At 40.5% G+C, this 17,555-nt stretch overlaps 2 protein-coding genes and 1 long non-coding RNA gene across 6 annotated transcripts; 2 read left to right on the top strand and 1 right to left on the bottom strand.

Annotated features, from left to right (window-relative positions):
- The first annotated feature begins 586 nt into the window (after positions 1–586).
- Positions 587–8,068, top strand: Cdc27 (cell division cycle protein 27). The gene is made up of 13 exons (XM_076806581.1): positions 587–771; positions 1,308–1,383; positions 1,473–1,620; positions 1,688–2,071; positions 2,553–2,874; positions 2,960–3,148; positions 3,242–3,488; positions 3,731–3,911; positions 3,990–4,215; positions 4,369–4,496; positions 4,676–4,997; positions 5,076–5,223; positions 5,322–8,068. Exons 1-13 carry the CDS (start codon positions 748–750, stop codon positions 5,447–5,449), a joined length of 2,523 nt encoding a protein of 840 aa, XP_076662696.1. The 5' UTR covers positions 587–747; the 3' UTR covers positions 5,450–8,068.
- Positions 8,069–10,318: 2,250 nt separating this feature from the next.
- Positions 10,319–17,555, top strand: LOC143365980 (phosphotriesterase-related protein). The gene is made up of 8 exons (XM_076806640.1): positions 10,319–10,337; positions 10,536–10,657; positions 12,601–12,760; positions 13,400–13,590; positions 13,726–13,884; positions 15,401–15,565; positions 16,983–17,203; positions 17,325–17,555. Exons 2-8 carry the CDS (start codon positions 10,627–10,629, stop codon positions 17,454–17,456), a joined length of 1,059 nt encoding a protein of 352 aa, XP_076662755.1. The 5' UTR covers positions 10,319–10,337; positions 10,536–10,626; the 3' UTR covers positions 17,457–17,555.
- On the bottom strand, positions 12,700–17,012 carry LOC143365996 (uncharacterized). 4 transcript variants are annotated; one of them, XR_013084640.1, is made up of 5 exons: positions 16,384–17,012; positions 15,374–16,266; positions 13,134–13,910; positions 12,903–13,058; positions 12,700–12,820 (listed from the first exon to the last, which is right to left on the bottom strand). It is a non-coding gene; the product is annotated as an uncharacterized LOC143365996 (long non-coding RNA). The 4 variants fall into 4 exon arrangements; XR_013084641.1 differs by having other exon boundaries at positions 12,903–13,910; positions 16,384–16,603; positions 16,683–17,012; XR_013084639.1 differs by having other exon boundaries at positions 12,903–13,910.

Here is a 17,555-nt window from a genome sequence, read left to right as displayed (position 1 = left end):
AATGAAATTTTTTGATATTGCGCTTCATTTTCGAGAAAATCGAGTTTTAATTTCTTGACGATGCGTCTAGTCGCGTATAGGGAAAACTACCCTAATGAAACTCACGAGCGATTTGGGCGTAAGTGGAATTCGCCATAAGTCAAGTGAGGCCGCGGCCAACTAGCGTCGCCGGAGAAGCTGTTGTCGACGCTGGTTGGCTGCGGTCTCACTTGACTTGATAGTTGAATTAGCTTGTATTGAAATATTACAATAATGTTTTTGTCATTAAATAGTCTGTTAAATTTTACAAAATCGATCATCAAACAGTCGAAATTCCCAATACTACCAATAACAGGTGACAACTAACCCGATTAGACTGCTTTAATTTTCTACACCAGATGGTGAAACGGAAATAAGAAAATGCCAATAATACTCACGTCTTTAGTGCTCCACCACGGGCACGGACCAGGCCTTTTATCAAAAACCCCCACAAGATCCCTCAACAATAGCATTTAATCTCCACGAACGTAGCTACAAGCTACAACGCTTCCGTGCATGCGTCCTGTCAATTTCTCATGGAGCTGACGTTTCCCTGATGTTGGCAGGCCTTTGTCCTGAACGTGGTTGTTCACTTCAAAAGAATCAGAGCAAAGATGGACTCCTAAGAAATTTTTATACACAGCAGTCATTCGACTTTGGATTTTCTTCGTTAAATTTCCTTGAAACGTTCGAGATTATTCTTATATGACCAAGCCTGCCGTGTGAACGATGATCGTACAGGAGCCAGTGCAGGTAAAATCAATAGAGTTAGCAGGAAAACTGCCAGTGACGTGCGATATTCTGTCGGGGCGCATCCACACTTATTGATACTAACATCAGAAATTGAACCGTTTACGCGTACGTTTCCATTTCCACGGAGGATTTGTTATCGCGTTCTATGCGATCTTCCGCGACGTTCTGCTTGCTTCGTGGTTCCATGCTTCGTCGAGCAGCCAGTATCTTATCCAATATTCCGCTAAATGCATTATCCCGTGAGGGTGTACTTCTTTAGGGTTGTTTGCTTTTGCGAAATGGACGTAAACGGGAGGGGATACGACTATAAATAAGTACAAACGTTTACGATGTTTACGACGTTTACGAGTGTTTCTCGTATTTTCTACCCAGATCTGCAAACTTTTCCAAACTAAAGCATGTTACTTCGTAGAACAGTAATTAAACCGATGCTATTGTTCATGTTATCCGTTTTGCGAGAATCTTATGATCAAATGTTTCTATCTCCACACGCTTATACGTCCTCCATCAACATATTACGATGTATATGATTACAGGCGGCCATATGGCATTGTTTAAACCATTATGCTTATCCGGACGCAATATTCCTAGCAGAAAGGTTGTGCGCCGAAGGCAAGTTGCTGATTCTCTCTCTTACAATTTATGTAACATTTCGCTTGCTCCACAATGTTGTTTATGTTATCGTGCAAAATATTTTATAGTTGACACAGAAGAAACTTTATTCCTCTTGGCGACGTGTTATTATCGTTCGGGACGAGTTAGGCAAGCTTACGCATTGTTTTCTAAAAAAGCCCCGAACTCTGCGCAATGCAGATTCCTTTTGGCCAAATGTTGTTACGATTTAGAAAAGTAAGTACAACCATATCTCCCTTTATTCTCTCCATTTAATTCTGTAGCTAACGCTTTCAATTTGTAGATACGCAGAGGCGGAGGCGGCAATAATCGGAGGGTACTATAAGCAGTTGAAGAATTTAGAAGAAATTATAACTCAGTTTGGCGAGCACGCGTGTTTCTCACTTCAGATTATAGCTAAGATTTATTACAAAATGATGCGCACCGCGAAGGGGAATGACGCGCACAAATTGGCTTTAAAGCTGAATCCGTTTCTGTGGCATTCTTTTGAAGAATTGTGTAACGTCGGCGACGTGGTGGATCCCGCGAAAATCTTTCAGCTAGATAAATTAGACAACTTTTCGATGTGCCATGGCAGTATATCTACTTCCAATTATACCACTGAATCTGATCTCATTGTACCTGCTACTAATCCAAACGGTACACCAACCACGAACGGCATCACTGGGTAAGTATAGACTTAGGTATAGATCTTTCACGGACAGAGGCGTATCTAGGGTGGGGCTCGTGCCCTGGGCCGGTGGGCGTGAAAAAACTGAAAGAAATAGTGTTTCTCGAATAAATTTATATGGACGGTTAATATTAGTAGTTTATTCGCGCGCATCGCACGCCTCTTTAGAGAACCTTCGAAAAAAACTTGCTGCACTTTTCGGCTTCATTTGCCTCCAACTTTCGTGTCTTCCGCCCTTCAGCTCCACTTTCTTTAAAAGGATTATCTAAATTCTATATAAAATGTTTTGTGTGATAAACAGTTTTAACGACGAAGTAGAACGGAAAAGATGGAATTGGAATGATATGCATGGGGGAGGGGGGGGGGGAGGCGCAAATTTTACGCTTGCCCTAGGCACTGTTTACACCAAATACGCCACTGTTCACGGGAATATAAGTATTTGTATGCATAGTGGTATTATGTGATTTATATCTTGCAGTACACCAGCGGAAATGACAACATCAACCATAATAAACGGTGTAGGACCTGGTATACGGTTACATTCTTCTATAGATGAGAGCCCACAAAGTCTACCTACGCATTATAGTAATAGTTCCTCGATATCGCCAAGAGCTAAACTTCCACGATACCGTAGTATGTTTAATAATACTATGAGCCCCCTTACACCAAGCTTTGGTATCTTACCATTGGAGAACAACACACCCGAACCGACAGTTTTACCTTCGCATACGACTCTTACGGAAGCTAATGATCAGAAAAATTTAGTAAAACGTGTTAGTAGTTTAAAGGCTCATGTCGGGGTAAGATTTAAATACCGGTTATCAAATTCCGAGCGACGTAATACCCATTGCACCGTGTAATGTTGCAATATATTATGCTCCACAGCAATTGATGTCAAGGAAAGAGACACCTCTGCAACAAGGAAAGCCAGTATTTTCACAATCAGGAAATACAAGTAACAGCGCCAATATTGTAACTGTAACGCCTACTACTCCGACACCTGCGGCACCAACGCTGCAAGGCACCAATGTTAGGCGTTCATCGCGGCTCTTCAGCCACAGCTATTCGGTCAAGGTATTTTATAGCTCTTTTATCCCTTTAGCTTCGTAATTTTGTGTTTTATTTAAATATCACTTTTAACTACAAATGACGCGTTTGTTTCATTAGGAAAATAATAAATCACCTAATAGAAATAAATTCGCCACACCTAAATCCCCATCTCGAAAAACAAAAGCTAGACTTTCAAAGACTAATTTAAATAAAGCGAATTTCAACGAGTTGAACGAGAGAAACCGAAATGAAAAGGAAAAATCTGAAACTATTACATCAGAGAAGGCTGTGGCTAGTGTAAATGCATTGAACAATCAAAGTAGTACCAATTTCTGTGCTGTAACACTTCAGAAACAGTGCGCTGGTATGTAATTGGTGTCATGAATCCGTCTGAACTAAGGCTGTTCGAGTACTGGAATATTCGAGTAGCTTGAAGTTCGGACCGATCCGAGCCGAGTACCCGTAAAAACCGAATAGCTCGAAAGAACCGATCGGCTTGATAAAACCGAGTAGCTCGATTTTTTTCGAGCGGCTCGAACAGCCTTAGTCTAAACAGAATAATGTCGTTTTATTATTGGTATAAACATGCATTTCCTTTGTTTTTAGAGGGTTTAATGTCGCTGTTACGTGAATTGGGAATGGCATATCAACATTTAAGTCAATTTAATTGTACTCAAGCTGTTGAAATATTAAGTGTTCTTCCAGCGCAACATTATAACACAGGATGGGTATTATCCATGCTAGCTCGTGCACACTTCGAGATGATAGATTATAAAAAAGCCGCTAGGTAAGACTGCCTGTACACCATGAAATGTAAGTAAACTGTCTAACGCGAATTTATAGTTACATATTCCTCGGTGTATAGTTATTTTGCAGAAGTGAGACAGTTGGAGCCCCAGAGGACTGAACTTATGGAAATTTATAGTACAGTGTTGTGGCATTTACATGCTGAAGTGCAGCTGTCTACTCTTGCGCAAGAACTTGTTTCTGAAGATCGTAATTCGCCAGCCGCTTGGTGCGCAACTGGGAACTTATTCTCTGCACAAACGGAACACGAAACGGCAATCAAATTCTTTCAAAGAGCTATTCAGGTGTGCTACCCATTTAAAACGTTTCACTATCCATGGAAACATTATGTTGGATCATTTGGTTTTCCCTTTGTCATCATTCACCGAACACACATTTCGATCAAACTGTCTCTAATTGTAACTGAAGTAAAAATTGCGCGTTGTTAAAATTTATAGGTAGACCCCAATTTTCCATACGCCTATACACTTCTTGGTCATGAGTACGTTATGACAGAAGAATTGGATAAGGCGATTACTGCATTTCGTAACGCCATCAGACTTGATCCTAGGCATTATAACGCATGGTATGTCTTCTAAAACAATTGTATACATCTTATTAAAATATCAGCTAATTAAACGTAGACAAAAGGTAGCCACTTAAGATATTAGAGTTTAAAATGAATTTGCGAACCTACGTAGCCCAGTTATTTACGCCTAATTAATTATCTCTCGGTACAGTGTACATATAGTTTTTGTTTTACAGGTTCGGACTAGGAACGATATTTTCCAAGCAGGAACAGTACAGCCTGGCAGAATTGCATTTCAAGCGTGCTTTGCAGATTAACCCGCAGAATTCTGCGATAATGTGCCACATCGGTGTCGTACAGCACGCGCTGAAGAAAACTGATCAAGCTTTAAAGACGTTAAACACCGCGATCGCTAATGATCCCGACAATACATTATGCAAATTCCATCGCGCGAGTATTAATTTCTCCATTGGTAGGCACGCGGAAGCGCTTAGGGAATTCGAGGAGTTGAAAAACATTGTACCCAAAGAGTCTCTAGTCTATTATTCGATAGGAAAAGTAAACATCGCTTGTATTCTTTAGTCCCGTTAGTTGCGCGCTTTCCAGTCCGCTGTTTTAAACACTTCTTCCTTTCAGGTGCATAAAAAGTTGGGCAACACTCATCTTGCACTAATGTACTTTAGTTGGGCGACAGACCTAGATCCGAAGGGTGTCAACAGTCAGATTAAAGAAGCTATATTGGGCCCAGGTCAAGGAGATGAAGAATCTCCGGCAACTCAATCGGGTAATTAATTAGGCAGGGCCTGATACGAAATTCCAGTATTCCTGGCCACTGGTCGCAAAATGTTAATCATATTACGTTTGTCTGTATTGTGTGAACAGACGAACAGCACGTGCAGAATAATTCGATGGAACAGGAGATCGAGAGCAACAGGGAAGAAAGTTCTAGCGGGCTCGCCGCGAATGTGTCGGTCGAAGCGCACGCCGACGACAGCGACGGTAGTTTATGAAGACGTCATCCTGTTGTGCGTAAAATCGCTACGGAATGAAGCATTGTCGCGTGTCGCTATTTATCTTTTTGTATTGATCGGATCGATCAATTCTTTCAATCCACTTCAGCCCATTCTGAATTCATTAATATTTTCGCGCGCACTCGTCGATTTCGTCTGAGCAGTGCTTCGTTGATCAGACTTTTAATATTTATGATAGCCTCCATTAGTCCCGTAGTAACGCGTCCCTTGGCTAATCGAAAGAAACGAAACGAACCAAAACAGCAAACCGTTTTATTGTCCCTTTGCTTTCTGGATCGTACAACGTTCGTCCTCTGCATCCGCTGGAAACGAGAGAGCACTATCGAACGATCGACGGTATTCTACGGAGGCGTGAGAAGTCCCGCAATATCCATCCGCCTATCTCGCCGAGTTTTGTATATTACGCTGTATATTTTTTACGATTACTCATCTTACTTTTCTTTTATATATATATATATACGTTCGAGCGTTTGAGCACTTTCGTTTAAGGATTTACGGTTGAGTAGAGACTGTATCGCGTTTCGAAGGACGTGGCGGGTGTAAACGTAAGCATGCCGTAAGTAGATAGGGAATATAATTAATTAACTGAGGTAACCAAGTATGAGGAAGTGTAAATGTAAATTATTATTAATATTATATTATTATTACTGTATTATCAATATTAATTATCACCATTAGTGCTGTCAGTACTATTATATCCATATGATTACCGTTGTTGATTTAGCGATCATGGGAATATTATTTGGCCACGTCGATGGTCATTGGACGATCGTGCAATTCTCGTCGTGAAACAGTCATCAGGTTCGCTCGATACCCTACGGGAGAAACTGGCTTCACCGTGGACTTGTGGTTTACTGCGCGCGGTGTCATTCGTTAAGCCGATTCGATGACCTCAGGCGAGTTCAAAAGTCTATCCGTACTCGCGGGCGTTTGTTAATTTAATCGTGGTGTCTCGAAAGTCTATTGCATACTTTTATTGATAAGATCCAGCTATTGTTCGAAATAAAATGCATTCTACGATACACGAACATCCGTATTTTGTGCACTGTCGTGCCTTGTACGATCCAACATTTATCCTCGACGTCGCGCGACTGTAAATTGTTATTCGAGCAACTGGACGATTTCTCTTTTATTTTTTCTTCTTCTCTTGTCAGTTCTCGCGCCTTGACGCGCACGGTGGTTCAGCGTTTATACCACGATATCTTTCTTTTCGTTTTTTGATTTTGGCGTTCAACCTCGAGTGACTGGACGATCCAATAAACTTATGTTCTAGACTTTTCAAAGGCCCTAGGGAAAGAAGAGTTATTGGACTGTATTTAATTGTATGCGGCAGTGTCTCTTTAATCGCGGTCTTGACGATATTATTTTGGCGTTCGTGTTCGCCATTCGAATATTGCGCATGGAAGTGTTATCAGGCTTATCCGTCGAGGTGTGTACTCCTTATTGACGAAATGATTTAACGGATACGCGTGCACGAAATGATGCTCGAAGGGAAAACGAAGACAGAGTCTTAGCATTTTATATTGTATACATTCGAAGGGAAGCGACGTAACAAGATGAGAAAGTAGAGGAATTGCCGACTGAAACCTGTATATATATAATATATAAGTATACCTTATATGTGATACGGCATCTCGTCCCTCTGATTTTTTTTTTCGATTAAAGCGTATCCCAATTTTAGATGCCTCGCGGATCGAGTCGTTTCTAGGCGAAATTGTTTAGACGCCCTTTAGATCTCCGCGCGAAGACAAGTAAAATCTGCAACTAAATCTACAATTTACTTCAAAATTTTACAAATCATAAAATTCTCATTTGCTATAAATTCTATACAAAAATGCGAGAGATTTAGCTGTTCGAGGTACATAGTCACTTTTCGTAGCACTAGTTGTCTTCTCTGCTGAAGTAGTAGGAAGTGAAATCAGATCCTTAGTATTAGGGAGATTGGTCGAAAATGCATTTTACTTTAACGCGCTTAAAGACGATTAAATAAGTTTACATAACTAATTCCTACATGCATGTTCTTGAGATGAGTTTGTATCGTGGATTGTTACGCTTGTCCCCTTCAAAAGGGTTGCAAGTTCCGTGGATTGGGATACGCTTTCCCATTTCATTTCTCATTGCTCTCATGTTCTTTATTTTTCTGTTTAACATTATTTATTTATTCGTTTATCATTCTTTTTATTTTTCTTCTCGCATTCGATGGAGCGAACGTAACACGACTGGGAGACAGATAAAATCGGACAGTTCTCTTTGTTGTTGATTCGATGTTTATAAAGTGAAGCGTGTCAATGCGACCGTTGCCTACAAGTTTAATACATACGCTTTTTAGTTGTAAGGGAGAAAGCTAATCGCCTGCTGCGGGTTTAAGCAAGGGTTTTCCGTCTCGCGACGCGTGGTACTGTAAACAGATCCTAAGAGAAGTGTCCAGCTTCCGTGACTGATCAGGAACGGGGGTACGAAATGTTTTTGCTTCGTCTGTCTGGTTCTTGTACTAGTAAGTGACTAAATCAAGTTCTCAGCAACTTTTAAGGAACGTTGTCGTGTTACTCGTTACAAACAAATGTACGTGCAAAATAAAAGCCTGCACTTTGTATGATATGTTATATGCTTCTTATTCTTCCATCACTCAAGACATTCTTTTCTACAACCTGACACTACTGGCATCAGATTGATTTAAGAGAAGTTTCGTTATACGGACCTGTGTTACTTGCACAGAATATAGTACTGTAACAATTAGTCACTATTTGTTTTCAATTATAGTTACAAATAGTAATTGATTTTCTGCATCTTTTCTGCATGGATTTTTATTTACAGTAACTTGCCTGTATACAAAAATGGAAGTATATAAACAGTGGCGGATTTAAGAAAAAGGCCCAGGTGGCAAACGTTCTGAAGGGCCCATTTTTTCGGGAAAATGAGAACGTAGTTTACTAAAAGCAGGCTAAGGGTAGTTGTAGTGAAAAAAATATAGTTTGGATAAAATCATATTTTTTTTTAAGTATGGGGCCCTAGGGGGCCTTCTGGGCCAGGGCCCAGGCGGCAACTGCTCATCGGCCGCCCTGTTAAATCCGCCACTGTATATAAATAAAATAGATATGATAAGACTATAGTAAAAATGTATGTTACAACTGTTTCATGTCTGAAGAAAAGTATTGACAAAACCGTGAAGAACTTGTTTTAAAAATTTGTTGTAATAAACAGTTCTAATAAATATATTTCTGTGTTAAGTTTTATATGTAAATGAAGTTTTTCACGAGTGTGCCAATACTTACCTTTGTCTAGACGTACAATGGTTGTAAAACATTTTCACTAATTTTGTATTACATATTTTATTTATGCGGTTCTGTTTTTTGCAAGGAGTCGAGACCGATATAGTTTCGGTTACAACACGCGCGGTGCCACGTTCAGTGAGACGACCGAAACGGTATTTACGGTCGTCTCAATCGGAATTGGCGAGCGACAATCGGTCAAGAGTTTCGTCTCAGCCGAAATTACTGAGCGACAATCGGTTAGGAGTTTGCTCTTAACCGAAATTCGAGTGAGAGTTTCTCTTAGAGTTATCGTCAACCCAAAGTCTTAAGAGGTTGCAATCAGAGTTGGGCATTAACTAAATAAAAAATTATACAAATAAGGATGAAATAAAAGTTACTTTAACTTCAGATTATTCGACGAATAAAGATAATTTTTTTATTCAATGAGAATTTATTCGACGAACAAAGTTAATTTTTTTATTCGTCGAGAGTTTTAACTTCAGCGCCGAATAAATTTGTTAACTTTAACTGTAACTGGAACTGTAACTGTAACTTCAACTTTAACTTTATTCGACGGTGTATTCAGCGTCGAATAATTTTCTGGCGAGCGTTCGGCCCGCCACTTTGCAACTTGTTCTGGATATTAGTATTGGTTGGGGCTAGATTAGTGCGGGGGGCGCGTAAAGCGATGTAAGTTTGGAGATTTCAACCAGAAACTTGGAGATGCGATCCATCCTATTATACAGGGTGGATACCTATTACTTTATTAATAGGCAATACTTTAGGGGGGGGGGGGGGAGGATTCTACAGGCCAAAATAAGACGAAAATATGGAATACAATTTTTTAATATCGCGCTTCGTTTTCGAGAAAATTGGAATTTCAGCTAAATACGCATGCCATTTAGGCGCCTGAGGGGCACGCGGAGGTAAGGGGAACGCGTCCAGCTGTCCATAGGACAAATTGGAGGAAGGGCAGGATGAAACCCCGTCAGGGCTACGTATATGCAGTTCAAAAAAATAATTTTTAAAAAGATTAACAATAATTTTTTATTAATATTTTGGAAAGTAATAAATTCCCCAAGCTACTATTTTAGATTTAGGGTCCCCACCTCCTCCCCACCCACCCCCTCAAGCCTCGTGTCGATCGGCCACTGGGGCCATCCGGAAGTATATCCCAATTTCACCCCTTAAAATCAAGATTGAGGGCAAACATAAAAACTTCGTATCTCTTAGAATTAGATTTCAGTGTACAAACATTTCGAGTGATGCCTGGAGATTTCCACTCTGTGCGCGGTCTTTTCCCGGCGGAAGCGACCACCCACGAAGATTTGACTAACTTTAAAACAACGATATTTCGCCAAACATTGCGCCACCCAAACTATTCGTAAGTGTTATTTAGATGCCTACAAAAAAGAGGCAAATTCGTAGACACGTGTAATAAAGATAAGCAAAATCATTCGCACGCGAGAAAGGACTCTGTTCTTTCGTTATGTAACATGCAATGCATGCCAGTTTGAAACGGCAGTCAGTGGTGAGTGGGGCGACGAGCTGGACGTCCTCCAGCGCTTCTGTCGTGAAGAATTACTGCAGCGAAGACTTACATTTTAGAATTCTTCGTCAGTTTTCTTGCAACCAACTTTTCCTTCTTTTTAAAGATTTTCGCGGTTCTCCCCTAACTTTAGCTTTCCCATTTTTACAACAATTTTTGTGTTTTTTTTTTTGTTTTTGACAATTCTCTAATGAATTTAGTTTTTCTTTGTAGACAAATTTTAGGGATTTTCGACAGCTCTATCGTCACTTTTATTTTTTTACAGAGACATTTTAGAGTTCGACGGCAGTTATTTTTTAATTTTAGACTTCGAAACTCATAAAACTCGAAGATAAATATTTACACGTTCGATAAGAATGGAACGCTCGAATGACTGTGTACAAACTGGTAAGTGGATTTAACTTAGCACTGCAATTAATATTTTAAGCAAAGACTCTTTTCACGCAATGGACTTTTAAATGCAGAGGCGGATTAAGGTCGGTTGAGGCCCCGGGCGCAAAAGAAAATATTGGGCCCCTTACAAAAAAGGGAGAGGCAGGAAAAATAAAATCACGTTCGCCATATTTTTTAACACATAAACAGATTACGCGCTCATAATCTTTTAATTTCAATAAAATTTGAATAAAGTATATGTATAATATAATTAATAATACAATTACAATCACAAAGTTTTGAACTAATAGTTGAACATACGAAAAAGTATGGTTATAATTAATGATACTACACGTATAATAAACTAATAATTAGACATTTAAACGACAAAAATACAATATGAAATCAAATTTGGTGTCATTAAAAAAAAGTGGAAAGTTGGTTTTTGTGGGGCCCCTCAGAAGTCGGGGCCCCGGGCGCGGGCCCGGTGTGCCCGCCGTTAAATCCGCCTCTGTTTAAATGCTCTTAATTATAATAACAAGTAAAATCTCTTTGGCAACAGACGTGTTAATGAACAACGTGCCTTGATTACAGAGAGATCCTGTTTATTTAGAATTTCTTCAAGGCTGTATATTTTTAATTCGGAAATACTAGTCGGGAACTGCGATAGGGTAGCTAGGAATGGGATATTTAAAATTAATTAACACTATTGTGCATTGTTAAACAAGAATTCTCATTACATCGCTTGAAAATGAAGTAATCTTGAGAATCCACGTAGCAGAAAGACGTCTTAAAGACGTCCATTACAGACTTTCAAGACGTCTTAAAGACCATGATAAGGTCTTAAAGACGTCTTAAGGTGTAAACACACTTATCAGCTCCGTGACAGGTCCTTAGAACACGCATATACTTACTACTGGAAGGCGTATTGAGACTCTCAATCTGAGAGTCCGAAAGTGTGGCTAACATCGTGCGAGCGAGAGAGGTACTCGCTGTCGGCGCTTGCGCAATGGGGCCGACCGGGAAATCGGGCCTCTCGCTCGCACTAGCTCGCACGATATCTTTCTCCCGCGCAAACTGACCCCACAGGAGACAGAGACAATTTCACTTCCAGTAGTAACTTACTCACCCCCTGTAGATGTGTATATAACTGGTGTACCCCTTGCATAGATAGATAAAACTACAGTTGTAGTATTGCAATGGGAATAAAATAAAACAGTAGATTAATTTTTTTATTCACAAATTACATATATCGATAAACACAAAGAGTGATATAAACAATATAACATTCGCCCGGAACACGCATGGTGGTACTTACAATTACTAGCGACTTCTGAGAGTTCTGAGCTCTCACGGCCTGGCATACCACACGTTGTGAAACACTGCCATACAGTGTTTGAAAATATTGATTATACACGTCAAGATAACGAAATCTTTTAATCACAGCCAAATGCTGTTGTTTTCCTCGACTGTAAAAAAGAATTTGAGACAGAAATTGCACAATTTTAGATTATTACAAGCTCATAAGAATGAATATTCTTTCACATTTCTAAATTATTTTTCAACCTTAAACTGTGTTCCTTATTCAAACATCAAATCTTCTTTCGTGTGAAAATTTTTATTCAAAATTTATTTAGACACTGAATCGTTTGAACCTTGTCTCAAACAACTTACTTAGTAAATGTAATTTATATAGTATATATTGTACTAGTAAATAGGTTTATTTTTCGCCTTTCGGCCTCAAAATGGTTACATGTGATTCGTGTGTAAGTGTTTCTGGGACTGCTAACTCAAGATTGTGCTTTCGTTTTGACTTCTTCCTTCATCTTGTTCTTCTCCTTTTTCCCAGAACCATACCCATCCATATAGTATTTATTGTATTACGCGTTAAAAATAATTTACACCCACCTAATTATCCCCATAAAGTAAATTGAACCAATCGTGATTCACTTGTTTAGTACTCGGAGGAAAGGATCCAAACGAGCTCGGCAGAACTCTCACGCACGAACACTTAGCTTTGGCGTTTGATACTTTTTACGTACAACCTCCGAGCCATTTGAAACGCTTTCTGAATGAGAAAATCGAGCTTCGAAATCTTGGTGCTCTCAGGCAATACCCGTAAGTAAACAAATTATGAGTTGGACATCTAATTTGTGCAAAAATTTTTAACAATTTCTCCTAAAAGAAAGTAGAAACATGTAGATGGGTCTAATAGCATTCAAATTTCTAATAAATATAATAAAACTCTTGGAAATGTTACATGAAATGTAGTTCAAAATTCCAAATAATAAAAAATATTTGACTGCGTTGTCTTATAATTTGGTTCCTGTGGATGCACAGGACTCAGGGAGCTTTTCTTTTCACTTCCTTGAAAGACGAGTTCCTTACCCTTTTTCTTACGAGAAAGTTGTTAAAACTAGGGATTCAGATTTATTGTTATTTAACATAAATATCAATGTTATTGCAATGATGTCGAATATTAATGACTTACCAGTACAAAATGTCTCATTGGATCTATTCCTTTCACATTGATTTTGCATATACGGGGTCAGCGTTTTATCCTGCAACCCGCGCTCGCGCGAACAGGTGAAATGGCAACAGCGCCTCACGGACGCATTTCACTACAGAAGAAAACGCTGACCCTGTACATACATGCATAGGTAGTCATCATAGTTTCCTTCAGAAATTCTGTCACGCATTTATTATTACGAATGCATTAATAAAATTACAAGTGCGAGTTACAATTTTTCCTTACAGTTACAGCAGTTTATGCAATTTAAAGCTTAACGATGAAGACGCAATGGATGCTGTATTGGAGGACGTGAAATTTTTTCGCGAGTTTGGGGGTGGTACTATCGTGGAGAATAGTAACTACGGATTAAAACGCGACATTTCATTGATGAAAAGAGTCAGCAATGAAACCGGGGTTAATGTTATTGCTGGAACAGGTATAGTTCGTCCTTCATTTTTATTATCCATTAGGTACTTACATAAAAATGCAGACGACGGCGATTCCACTGGCAACTAAACGGTAGCCGTCACCAGAAACTTTGTCTCAATCTCTTATAATTAACGGACCCAAGGTTATTACGTTGCCGCGACCCAGAGCGCCAGCGATCTCGGCTTATCAACGGAAGACATGTACAATGCGATGTTGAAAGAAATGACCATTGGCTGCGACGAGTGTCCCGATGTGAGAACAGGATTCATTGGAGAAGTCGGAAGCACATGGCCAATTGAAGGCTTGTACCCCATTTTTGAATGTTACCTAGAACCATTTCAACCCCTTGCTCAATAAGTAGCTATGCTCTACAGCTGCCCAAGTAGTTTGAAAATGAGAACTAGAGCTACCAAAACACCGAGTAAAACTCGTTTATTTTGCAAACCGAGTGTTCCGTCTTACTGGAACAAAAGGGGGCCTCAGAGCGAGGCGGAAATCCAACGATCCTTTATTATCAGGCAATTGCTTACTTTCATCGTTTTGGGGAACATTTGCCTGCCAGATGTTTAATAGGCGGTAATCGACATCGTGCTATTTTTTTGGGCATCTCGACCGTCCTCGCTCTTGGAAAATCCGTTGATTGCTCTGTCGGAGGGTGGCAACGAACGTGGGTTTTCGCCCGTGGGCGAAACCCCCCACGGTTCTGGCATTACTGACGGGTAGTATACGGTAGAGGTGTGCGGGTACCCGACTTTTCGGGCTCAGGTCGGGTCGGGTAAAGTCGGGCGGGCCCGAACGGGGACCCGGGACAGATGGGTCTACGGGTAGCTCGATTATTTCGGGTAATGCGGTGTTTGATAAATTGATATACGTATTCAGCTTCTTTAAACAACCAAGTACTCGACAAGCATGTACAAAATCTTTACCTATATGAAACTTCAGAATAAGATAATTTTCACGTGAAAAAATAATGCTTCTAACGGGTTTATTCAAAATGATACTTCATTTGATACAACCTGTATATTAATTTTGTATAAGGTGCATAAGTTGAATTTTTACTTAAGGAGGATTTTCAACAAATCCGTTAGAAGCATTATTTTTTCACGTGAAAATTATCGTATTCCGAAGTTCCATATAGGTAAAGAGTTTTGTACATGCTCGTCGAGTACTCGGTTGTTTAAAAACGCTGAATACGTATATCAACTTATCAAACACCGCATTACCCGAAATAATCGAGCTACCCGACACAGTCGGACTACCCGTGGGCCCGTCTGTCCCGGGCCCCCGTCCGAGCCCGCCCGACTTTACCCGACCCGACCCGACCGCTCGGGTACCCGATACATTTGATTACCCGCACATCCCTAGTATACGGTAACTTCGAACCGGTACATATCGTCAACCACCGCTGACTCGCGGGACAATACAGCCATAAACCGCGACCCTGGCGAGACGCTCTGGCCGAGCAACCTGGCGAGGTTTGGTAGCCAGATGCCAGGTTTTTCCTCCGCTACGTCACGAAAAAGGAGGGGGTTCCTCCTCCACCACCGAAATCGCAGAGGGAAGGTTCCTCCTCTTCAAGGAAAGCTGGGCCGACCAGGCATTTTGGCGCCTCCCAAATTCAGAAGTCTTGTCCACCTTTGACATCGAAAAGGTGGACAATTTTCAAACTACTTGGACAGCTCTAATTGAGACCGCAATCGGGTCGAAAAGCACCCAGCGTTTGCGGTGGGATTAATAAGCACAGTTGGAGTGCAAAGGTTTCAGATATATATACATATAAACTTCTGTACTTAATCTTACGGCGATACTACGAACAGATTTCGAGAGGCGCGCTATCCAGGCAACCGGAGAGCTTCAGGCCCAATTAAAGTGCCCCGTCACGTTTCACCCTGGTAGGGATTCTGGAGCACCTGTCGAAATAATGAGACTGTATCAGGAAGCTGGGGGTGACACGCGGAAAGCAATTCTTTCGCACCTCGATCGTACGTTTAATACGCTATTATTTGTCACATGCCGCTTCGTTATGTTATCGCGAAGCCTCGTTCCCGGAACTATGTACGCACAAGGTGCATGCTCGTTGAATAGTACATAGAAGGTCACGAAAACGCGTAACGATACTTCCCTTTGTTCCTTTTTATACAAACTAATGGGAACGCAAATGTTCAGGAAGAAGCTGCGGTTCTCGTAGAGAGTCTCGTTGTGCACCGTGGTTGTCCTGCGTCGCGGCGTCCGACGGGCTCCGAGAATTCGGATAAGGAATGCGGGGACGGGATACTTGGTAGAAACCGAGGGTAGTCGAATCCTTGGCCGGTTGAAGAGTTAAAGCTCACCGTAGGTTTGGGACAGGTTTTATTTCATTCTGTTCCGATCTGGGTTACACTTACTGTGACAGTTCCTTGTTGTTCATGAGGTATCTGATCTCTGTAGTTCGCGTATGGTTTTTATACACGAGTTCGGCTACACGTGGGAATAAACTTGGGGAGTGATTCTGGACAACATTCTAAGACGAAATTAAATAATAACGATATTCCGGTTGAGGCTTCGTTCCTTAGTTATAAGCGTTTAAAGATATGCCTAAAAGTAGGCAATCAGCGTGCAGCGGTGTGCACGGAACAAGTCAGGCCAGGGGTTGAGCAGTGGTCGCCAAAGCCACTGTCGCACGGGGCCACTCAGCTTAGAGAAGCTGCGAAGAAATTTACCGATAATAATAAAAAATCATAATAAAAAATCGCAAATATATGAAATATTACTTTTGCTAGGTATTGTTATGATTTCGGGGCAAAAGTTAATTACTACTCACCTGTAGCAGTTCAAAGCAATCTTGTTAAAAAATTCGAATTGTTCGTCATTTTCTTAAACCATTTTCATCTGTAATATGTATATGCATACACAGGACCGAGACTTTTTAAATGCACTTGTCTACTAGTAACAAATATGGAAGAAGATCGAAGGAAGCGTTAACAAATAAGCAGGGGTGGCTTTGATGGTTTGGCTCCCCTAGGTTAACAGCGTCTATCACACTTTCCGGGAAATAACATAAAATATTTTAATTTAAGAGAGTCAAGACAATTTCAAAATTAATTCAATATGGCAACTCACATTTCAGTTATGGCTAATTCGCTACATAAAAAAGTGAATTGCTTTTAAAGTTGTTCCAAGCCTCTGTATTCAAACCTTCCCAAGTTTATTTCGCATAAAATTTGTCACTCCCCGAAATTTGTCGATTTCCAAAATTTTTTGCCCTCCGAAATTGTTTACCCTTTAAAACTTGACGCTTCCCAAAATTTGCCACTCCCCGAAATTTGTCGCTTCCCAAAATTTGGCACACTCGGCTGCAGCTTACTTAGCCTATACCCAAATTTCGCGCCTGCAAACAAGTACATAATATTACATCCACAGGCACCATACCAGACGAACAGATGCTTCTGGAATTTGCCGATGATACCAAATGCTACTGTCAGTTCGATCTATTTGGGACTGAATGCTCTTTTTACCAGTTGAACCCGTTGGTGGATATGCTGTCTGACGCACAGCGCATCGATCGCGTGAAATGTCTTCGAGACGATAAAAAGTTGGATCGCGTGCTGTTGAGTCACGATATTCACACCAAGCACAGATTGGTACGCGTCAACGAATGCATTAAATTGCTTGAAAAATACCTCATAAACTTGCAAACTATAATCTCACGGGAAGATAATTTCCCTCGAATATTCTAACGCAATATCCCATTGTTTTTTAAAGATGAGATTCGGTGGTCATGGATATTCCCACATCATGAACAATGTTCTGCCAAAAATGATGCTAAAAGGCTTTACTGCAGAAGAGATCGACATCCTAACTATTCACAATCCACGCACCTGGTTGTCCTTCTAGTCACTTTCATTCCGCACAAAAAGTATTGCAAAATGAATCAAACTTTTTATATCGCCGAGGAAATACCTACTTCTCAAAATAAATAACAAGCAACAAGAA

Source organism: Andrena cerasifolii, chromosome 2 (assembly GCF_050908995.1).
Source record: "Andrena cerasifolii isolate SP2316 chromosome 2, iyAndCera1_principal, whole genome shotgun sequence".
Taxonomy (NCBI): Eukaryota; Metazoa; Arthropoda; class Insecta; order Hymenoptera; family Andrenidae; genus Andrena; species Andrena cerasifolii.
The sequence above is the reverse complement of the archived record's forward strand: the minus strand, read 5'-3'. Positions and strand labels throughout refer to the sequence as shown.